Here is a 10,227-nt window from a genome sequence, read left to right on the forward strand (position 1 = left end):
CATTGAATGAAATTTTATAGACTATGCGTGTAACTAAGTCAAGATGAGTTTTAATTTAGTATAGGTCCGGCTTACTAAATAGCTCATTGGTTAAACTCGATAGGCAAATAAGTAAATCTTGAGCCAAACTTTGTGCTAGCGAATTTAGAAAATATTATTAATATAAAATATATTAAAATTTAAAAGCTAAAATACAAAATTCTTAAACATATTTAAAATTTACATCTTACTTATAGCTATAATTTCTTTACTAATTCACCTATAATTTCACTTTTTTTTTTTATTTCTTTTACTATAGAACTACTCGAGTCAAAATCATGTGGCTTTCAAAATAAATGAGCTAGATTGTGAACTAGTTCGAAACTCATAAAAATGAGCTCGACTTTAATTAATTAATCAGGTTCAATAAGTAGGGTTATAAAAGAGTTGAGTTGATCTCCAACTTTCAAAATAAATGAGCTAGATTGTGAAAGTCAGATTTACTTATTTGCTTATCGGGTTAATTTCAACTCTCTTATAACCCTACTCTAACTCCATGCATGGCCTTATCTCACCCTATGATGAGCATATTTCGACCCTATCATATGATCATTCAACCTCGATCCTTTGTGATAGTCATATTTTTACCACATCATATGATCATTCAACCTCGAATTCTCTATGATGGGCATATTTCGACCCCATCATACAACCATCCAGCTTCGATCCTCTTTATTGGGCATATTTCTACCCCACCACACGATCATTCAACCTTGATCCTCTGTGATGGGCATATTCGATCCCATCATATAATTATCAATTTCCCCCAATGAGAGCGGCGACTTCATCCATCCAGCAGATGAATTTAGGTAGTGAATAATGATAGCTCTCGTCATATGTATTTTTGGCTACAAATTTAAAGTATTTTCAAGTCAAGACATATTACACATCTTCTTCTGCATGAATAGTTTAAATGTAGCTTTTACTGTAGCATGAAACATGACTTGAATCTATAAAGAGGGGAGCCATGAAACAAATCCAACACACCTAATTATCTTAACAGGTTCAAAAATTTCAGTCTGAATGCAAAATAGTTACCCTCTAGGCGAGCTACAGAACAGTGTTGGCAGAAATTTAAGAACATTTTTCTGACTTGGCTTCAAGCATTCAACATGTTATTGAGACTCCTAATACACAGCTAACCACGCATGCAGTTCATCAACCATATTTCCAAGGACAAATATACCATTGCTGCAATAACACTTTGTTGCATGCAAATTATTCCTTAAAACGATGAAATATATAACAAACATGTTCATCCAACATAAAGCCATATCGAGACCTGCTAAATTTCCAACAAAAAAAAGCTAAAAAAACTGTATATTCTTAAATAATTGAACAGAACAAGTCCAAAATAGTATGGATGAGGAAAAGCGCAAGCTAAAAACTTGACCTTTTAAGAACCCTTTTCTGCCTTGGCAGCAGTAGCAGCAGCTTGGCCCCTGAGACGACCAGTTCTCCTGGCAGCAATGAGACCAACCTTCTGCCCAGGAGGAGCATCACGCCTAACAGTTGAGGCATGGCCGATATGCTGATGGTTTCCTCCACCATGAGGATGCTCCACAGGGTTCATAGCAACACCTCGGACCTTTGGCCAGCAGTTCCGCTTCACCCGATACTTATGGTAGGCATTGCCGGCTTTAAGAAGAGGCTTCTCAGTCCTACCGCCGCCTGCAACCTGGCCGATCATGGCTCGACATCCACTTGGAACAATCTTCTTAGCACCGGAAGGGAGCTTAATTCTGGGGATAATTTGCTGAGCTGAAGTCAGTTTGGTTAATAAATCAATGGAGTTTATAGATTTCAAAACCACAGAAAGAGGAATCAGAACCAGCATATTCACATGAGATTAACAAGTAGACAATCATATGAACCTTTCAAAATAAAATGCGAGTATGGTTCTAAAAATAAAACAACAAACGCTATTGCTCTATTAATAAAAACAAACTAAAGGGAATTTAAACTCGCAAAAGGAGCATAGTTTCCTGAAGAATAAAGACAAATGGAAGTAATTTAACTTCTTTTTCCAGTATACCAGGTATAAAATTATAGCACTATTTGTGCAGAACATATCAATACATGAATAGGTTTGTTACCAGAAAAAACTAATTATGTAGAGGAACATTGCAGTCTGAAGTGAGAAAGGCAGCTTCATGAAGGGTCCTAATGTCCTATGCTTGCTAGCTCACAAAAATCGGTTATTACTATTGAATGTTCGAAAGCTAGGATAAATAATGATAATAAATAGGTAATGGAGTAAATTAGAACTAGGCTTCTCAAGCATTAAACAGGTTTAGAGTTAGGTCCCCTAAAGTATCTCAGGTGTTTAATCAAGCTCTGTGACAAAACGAGTAACAAAACTATATTTTTAAAGAGCTTTTCGTAGGTCCTTTTTTGTTATCAATAATTAAATGCAAGTAAAATTATCCTTCTAGCTTTTGCCTGTTTACATCTCCTCAAAAAAGTGGTAGATGTGAAGAACACTTAAACACAAATCTCGCTGAGCTCTCACAACCACAAGTTCGGAATGGCTAGAAAACCTGACAGACAACAGACAGGCTTCGCTTCCCTACCAAACAATTCTTATGAGGAAAGAAGGAACATTATAGGAGAAATAACTATTATAAATTATTCTAGGATGGGCAATCTTAATTTATCATTTAATTAAAAGGAACCATATGAAATTAAGTCAAGCCGGCTCCAACAGCTAGCAACGTTAAAAGGAACCTCATTCCCTGTCTTTAGCATCCCAATGGCTAGCAAGAGAGCAAGATTCCTTCCTAGACCCTGATTAGGTGTGATGATGATGGTGGCTAGAAGTAGCGGTGAAGCGAGACAAATTGAAATTAACTTGCAATTCTAACCAGCAGTATTTGTCATCAAAAACAAAGGAAAGATTGTTGCAATCCGAGAGCCCGACCTTGTATTTTGATGATTACGAAAAATATTGGATGATCTACTTAGTCCTATATATTATTTTTGTTATTTGTTTTGTGCACAACTAACCTTTTAGGTAACAACATAAACGAAGAAAGACTAAAAATTCAGTCTCAAGACTATGCTTTGTAAGTGTGTGAGTTAAACTATGTACTGAAGAGTGTAATTTTTCTTTTTCAGTCCATGTATGTAAAAATATGTATGTTAGTTTAACAACCATGCACATACATAGGGAGTGAAATTAAATGTTTTAATTTTTTTGAAGATCATACTAGATGATTTACATTGTACTGTAAGATCTGTACAATCAAAAATTTATTAAAATATTTAATTAAGTAAAATAAAAATTTGAAATTAAAATGAACTAATCGCATTATATGAATCAAATCGTACATAATGATCAGTTGTATTCAGGAATCTCATTGCCAATTAAAATTAGGGAATATTTCAAAATTTAAAAATTTGTTCTATTCGTATAGTACAATATTTTAAAACCTTGCCTAATTAAATTCCTGTGATTAATCAATTGAATATGGCTTGATTAAGTTTTACCATTGTACTATACAAAGTTGATCATACTGGATGATCGACAGAGGCAATTTTTTAACATACCAGGGTTTGTCCTGAATAAACAACGATTCGATTGAACTAATAATCGTACTATACGACCATAAATTTGTACCATACAATCAAAGAAGGATTTGAACTGATTGTACTGGTCTACTATTCATCATACAGTACTAACGGGGCAGAACTGAACTAATCATAGTGTATGACTCATGAATCATATTGTACTAAAAGAGACGACAAAATTGAATAATTAGAATATTGGCATCCCATTATATAAACTCTCTTAATAGACTTTGTACAAGACTTTGATAGTAATTGGGTTGAGTTTTCTGTGAGAAAGCATTGAAGAGAGGCCTTTGAGCAAGGGAGAAGGGTGAAGTTATGAGAGAGAGAAGATTTTTGTGGGTTCAAGGGAGTGTGAGAGAGAATTTCACATGGTTGCTCCGACCAACTTGCACCTGTGTTCCTGCATGTGTCAAAGTTTGTTTTAAGGGAAGCTTTAGGAAGAAGACACATTTGTTGTCAAAGGGTCGCCGACTACTCCACTGCATCGGGAAAGGTAAAAGTGATTTGGGCTACTCCGCCTCACCAGGATGATGAAAGTCATTTGAGCTACTACACCTCACCATGAGGGTGAAAGTGATTTAGGCTACTCCGCCTCACTAGAAGGTAGAAGGGAGAAAGTGATTTGAGCTACTCCGCTTCACCAAAAGTGTGAAAATGATTCTAGTTCTGATGTAGAACGGGGTAGGAGATTGATCTTGAAGAGCAAATCAAGGGGTCTAAACAGCAACTTTTGACTCTTAGAAAATTCTGTACAGCAATCTCCCACGCTTGAATAAACCTTGGGCAGCTATTATAAGGCTGCTGGAGGCTTTTGAACAGCAATTTCAGACCTCCCGGGGTGCAGGACAGCAGTTGGTGGCTGCAGGAAACTATGGACAGCACACTTCTATGTCCAGAAAATTCTGGACAGCAAACTATCCAGTCCTGGAATGCTGGACAACAGTTGTAACGACATGTATAGCAGCTTGTAAAGCTGTGAAATCCTTGGACAGCTCACAGGATACAGCAGGAATTGCTGGACAGCAATTTGCTGTGGCTAAAACAGCAACTAGGAAGCTTCAGATTGCTGGAAACCCAAGGTGAAGTCTTTGAAGAATTTCAGCCAGCAGTATATTCAAATCCCCAAAACTTCCTAAGGAGAAACAGTGAAATCTGGACAGATTTTAGGCTGGGCTGAAATTAGATGGGATTGAGATTGTTTCAATTAATAGCTCTCAATTAGGATTGATTGGATTAAATCACTCTCAATTTGAATTCGAATTAACTAAAATTCAGGGAGTGATTAAGGAGTCATTAATGGCAAAGAATAATGGGGAGGGGAGAGGGGTTTGATTTCAAATAAGTGGGCCCCAATTACTTAAGTGTATTAATTCTTAAATTGGCTTTGCCGGAGATCGTTGGAGAGTTCTTCCTTCCTCTCGAATTGAAGGAAAGTTGTATCTTGCAAGTGCTTTTAATCCTCTATTGAAATAAAAGTGTTTGCAATTATTTTTCCTACGTTTCTCCCACGTTTTCTCTCAGATTTTCTCTGGTTTGGGGCTGTTTTCCTGCTGTGGACAGCAGTTTTTCTTTATTTGATACTTGATTTGGGTTAGGATTGCTTGTGAATACAAGCACTTCCTATCACGTTGCCCTTCTTCAAGGGACTTCAATTCACGAGCCCGGACCCATCCTGCGGCTGGTGACAACTTCGATTCCTTCCCATAGGAATCTCACTCTCGTCCTCTCTCAAGAAGAACACAAATGTGAAAAACACAAAATTTTCATATCAAATTCATCATCCTATTACAATAGCTAAATGCCCTATATATAGGCCACAACATGAGAAAATAAAAAATTACAAAATTACCCCTTGGGCCACAACACTCAAATAAATTAACCTAGGGGTAAAATAGAAAATAACATAAAATAGAAACTAAAATGCAGAAAATAATTCATAAATGACAACTTTAATCATAGCCGTCGATTTACGACGCCTCCTGTGATAGATGCGCCAGATTTTCGTGCCGATGTCCGCATCAAGTTCTCAGCCAAATCGAAGAGGTCGAAGATATTTTGTAAGGTCCTCTCTGCCTAGCTGTGAGATCTAAATAAGAGTCACTAAATGTTTAGTGCAATACCCAAAGAGGATGTCGGGGAGTCGACATAGGTTAAGTTGATCGAACCACTATAAAAATTTATTTCACATTTTCTTTCTTTTTTGTATTTATTTTAAGCATTTTACTATCTTACATATTTACTTTATACGATCTGGTTTGAGTTTAGTAATTATTGCAATGTGTGGTTGATTGAGTTTAGACTTTGTTTGTAAAAAAATAATTTTTTTTACAAAATCAGAAAATAAAAGTTAATATTTGTTTTAGTATTTACTTCCTCTTTATAAATCAGAAATTAGTTGTTGTTTAATTCAAAAATAAAAGCTTTTTTGGAAAAAAAATTAAAAATACCAATTCACCCTCCTCTTGGTGTGTCATTCAATAGTTCAATCAATTTCACAACCATCTATTAAACTTTCAATATAGTCACTTATGCATCCACTAAAGCAACACGCTCTATCTAGAGCTTGCATCCACAAGAAGCCCTATGTAATTGCTCATGTAAGCACCCGCTCAAAAATGACACTACCATATCGTCGATCACATGCCACTTGCACATGACCCTACACCGCTCACAAGCCGTCTTTGTACCTCTACCTTTAATATTACTTGCACAATCCATTCACTACACCTCTAACATTACCAATCTCCTTCTAATCCTGAGCCACCGAAATACATCTTCCGTGCCCCATCTTAAAACCCAGCACGTGACACCTAGAGCCAACAACTTTCTTTCAAGAAATTTGGGCATGTTGAGCTTCAACCATCTTCTATCAAAGTCAAGGAAAACAGTAACTAATAGTAGAATTTGCATTTGCAGCATTTCTCCAACAATATTGATTTGAATGTGCTATGCAATCTAATATAATCTTTATTAAAGTTGGGCTAATTTTTTAGGATAAAGTTCATCACTTTGTACTCTCTTTTGCTCACTTTGCATAAATACTTGAGATTATCCTTTACAAATTTCACATATTATCGCAACACAAGCAAACCATTTCATTTGTATCTTTATTGATCACATAAATTTAAAAATAATAATAAGTTAGCCACACTAAAATCAATCATTGACACATTTAGATTTTATATATGGATTAATCATATTCTAGAGGGATTAAGCACCATAATGATGTAAATTACCAATGTGCTTTTTAGAAAGATAGGTAACGAACAAAGAAATGCATCAAAAGTAATATGCAATAAAAAAACATTGTTAAAAATTAAAGTCAGATTTCATAAATATCAAACAGAATGATTATCTTCCACGGCTTTGAGCTTTGACAACAAAAATGACATTGATAGCCAAATTGTGTAGCAAAATTGATCACCATCAGAGATAATTAAGTAGACATGTGGTAAAAACATAAATGATAGATTTGAAAAAGATAACATTAGATAAAAACGGCGTGGGTTAGATAAACAGTTATTGATGATAAAATGGCAAAAAATACACAGGTGGTCTAGGCATATAACAGGGGATAGAGGATGCCCTAATAAGATAGGCAAGAAAATATAATGTGGATAATTCACAAAGAAAGTGATAAACCTAAGGTAAGATGGAAGCTGTATGAAACAATTTGTTCAAAAAGGATTTAACACCTCCTACAACATTCACAAAGAATGAAGGGAGAATGAGGATCCATAAGCAAACCAATCCAACTTAAACATATGGGATAGCATTATGACAGCAAAACTATAAAAAGACATTCCGTTATCTTTAATCAAGCAGTTTTGAATAGTGTTTCTAAAAACTAAAAGTATCTTAATAAATTGTTGTTTCGTAGGTGAAAATAAGGTAATAAAATCAAGCAGTTACAAGATGACTTGAACTAGGAGTAGCCAACAGAAGGTACCAGTCCTCGTTAACATTAATGAGTCGGCAATCATAGTTTCAGCAATCTTCAAACAATTGAATCAACATTCAAACCAAAGCTTAAAATCATGCATTCCCAGTCTAGAAAAAATAAAAATAAGAAAACAGAGTATCATATTCAGATAAGTTAAAAAACAAATAACAAACAGAACAATCAAGCAAATGACATACTTCGCATATCAACAATTGGTCTAAATGACCAGAACAAATCAGTCAGGAAAGCTTAAAATTTAAGCAGAAATTAAAAAAATTATCAAATTAACTTAAGAGAGTGCAGCAATTGCTTTCAAATTAATAAAAGAAATTTAAAATGCACAAAAAAGCTCCATTGACCTAAAACCATGCTCAATACCTGGCAACAACTGACATAAAAAAGGAACAAAAAAATTCAAGATCCAACCGCATCAGTTCAAATCTGACCTAGACGTCCCATTATCAGGGTTGTGGCTGATGACGATCGCGTAATCTCCGGACGCCCTCGCGAGAACGCCACGATCACCAACATGGTGCTCTACGTTGCATACAACGGCGCCCTCGGGTATAGATCGGAGAGGAAGAACATTCCCGACCATGAGAGACGCCTTGCGGCCGCAGTACACGAATTGGCCGGTGTACATGCCCTCGGCGGCGACGAAGAGCTCTTTCTGGTGCTTGTAACGGAATGGATGACGAAAAGTTACGCGCGCAAGTGGAGCCCCGCGGCCGGGGTCGTGGATGATGTCGGTCACCACGCCCTTCAGGTAGCCATTGCGCTCGCTAAAGTCGAGGCTTCGGAAACGAGCTGGGCCTTTACGGTGGTGGGTGTGGGATCGGAAAACTGATCCTGCTCCCTTCCTCTGGGCTCGGATGACCCTACCCATCTTGACGGCGGCGGAGATATGGGAAGAGAGAGGGCGATGCTAATGGGACGCTCGATAATGGATTAGTTATGCACTTATGCCTGTGTTTTTGTTGCCCTAAAATGCTGGCTATAAGAACATCAATAATAAAAATACTCATTTTCTTAACTTCAAATAATAACAACCACATCAAACTGTAGCTTATCTCATAAAAAAAATAGTGCATTTTTTCTTATTTATACAAATGTAAATATTATATAATAAAAATTTATAATTCTTTTTATTTGTTCATTTACGAATTAAACTTTTTTTAATTACTCGATTAAATTATCAATATGATTATACAATTTCCGTCAAAAAACATAATCGTCTTCTTTTCCTACTGAATTTTATAGAGAGAAACTAACAAATGGTGGAGAAACCAAACAAAAGTAGCAATAAAGCAATTTTCCTACTGAATTATATATATATAACCTCAACTATTAGTAGTACAATATAGCTAATCAAAGCTAACATAAACATAAAAGCGAGTGTATTCTTTGAAAATAATCATGAAAAAAAAGTAGCGGAACCTTAAAGAATGATGTGATGTGCCTAGCTACATCAGTTCTCTCTCGGTTCACATGAACTTGCTTTTGGCACATTAAATATAGAAGATTTGTGACAACTGGATAAAAGATCAATGGCGTAGGCATTGCTGTTAATGCGATGGAGTACTGGAAATGGACCGATTTTTTTATGGTTGAGTTTAGTCTAAGTGGCTAAAGGAATTATCTCTTTACACATGCGTAGCATGACTGGGTTAAAAACATTTGGCTTGCTTATGAAGATCAGCTTGCTATTTGTATTTTGAATTAGAGTCCTGAAGATTATCCCGCACAACTTGTATGACTTATGTAATTTGCGAAATTGTTTTGGCATTAGCTGTATTATGGTATTTAGGTAAGACAACAAGATCCACCAAGTGATTTGGCATTTTAATAAAAAAAAAATGTTAAAAGGATAAGAACATGCAAAACGATTTGACATTGAATTGTAAGTGAATTCAACCTGGCTAAGGACTTCAACCCAACGTTTCGAATGATGTTAAACTAGACAACGCAACATATTGCCCAACATTATGTTAATAATTTCAGTTTGGTCGTCAATTTGAGGGTGGTATGTTGAGCCTAACTTGATATCAGTGTTTAAGCTTTTTCAAAGCTGTTGCAAAAAATAATAATGAATATAACATCACGATCGAAAGTAAGACAATGTGGCAGGCTATGTAAACTAATAATTTTCTTGAAGAAGAGTTAGGTAATATTAACATCATCACATGTTTTTTTTTTTTTTTTTACAATAGATGAAATGTGGTCTACCACCACCATAATTGAGTCAGCTCCTTGTTGTGTATGGGGAAGGCCCAAAACGAAATCAAAACTAAGGTATTCTTAAATAGAATCAGGAACAGGAAAGAGGAGTGTAAACACCCGTGTTTTACGAACCGCCTTTATTTAGATGAGTATGAAGTAAAAAAAATTGATTGTCTAAAATTTTTTTTGTTAGTATGATATGAAGTAAAAGGAGTATAAAATAAGTTTTAACACATAAAAAATCACATCAGAGATTTGTTCTTACAAAGAAATAGATATATAGATATATATATATATATATATATATACAAGAAAGATAAATACACCGTCTATATTCTAATCTATGTTGACGACATCATACTAACGGGCAATAATGACTCTTTCATCAAACATATATTGGACAAATTAAACTGTTTCGCTAGCCTTACTAATACTAAAGTTAAGTGTGTGGC

At 35.4% G+C, this 10,227-nt stretch overlaps 1 protein-coding gene across 1 annotated transcript; it reads right to left on the reverse strand.

Annotated features, from left to right (window-relative positions):
- Window positions 1–1,222: 1,222 nt before the first annotated feature.
- Window positions 1,223–8,527, reverse strand: LOC110107791 (60S ribosomal protein L8). Its single transcript, XM_020838170.2, has 2 exons — window positions 8,002–8,527; window positions 1,223–1,781 (listed from the first exon to the last, which is right to left on the reverse strand). The coding sequence occupies exons 1-2, from the start codon at window positions 8,439–8,441 to the stop codon at window positions 1,436–1,438; spliced, it is 786 nt and encodes a 261-aa protein (XP_020693829.1). The 5' UTR covers window positions 8,442–8,527; the 3' UTR covers window positions 1,223–1,435.
- Window positions 8,528–10,227: the final 1,700 nt, after the last annotated feature.

The sequence above is a fragment of the Dendrobium catenatum genome, unplaced genomic scaffold (genome assembly GCF_001605985.2).
Source record: "Dendrobium catenatum unplaced genomic scaffold, ASM160598v2 fragScaff_scaffold_390, whole genome shotgun sequence".
NCBI classification, from domain to species: Eukaryota; Viridiplantae; Streptophyta; class Magnoliopsida; order Asparagales; family Orchidaceae; genus Dendrobium; species Dendrobium catenatum.

Excerpts from the sequence above, each read along its gene's own strand:
- LOC110107791 (XM_020838170.2), bottom strand. The coding sequence starts at position 8,441 with ATGGGTAGGGTCATCCGAGCCCAGAGGAAGGGAGCAGGATCAGTTTTC. Across the intron at positions 1,782-8,001 it reads CCTGATAATGGGACGTCTAG|AATTAAGCTCCCTTCCGGTG; the intron begins GTCAGATTTGAA and ends AATTATCCCCAG.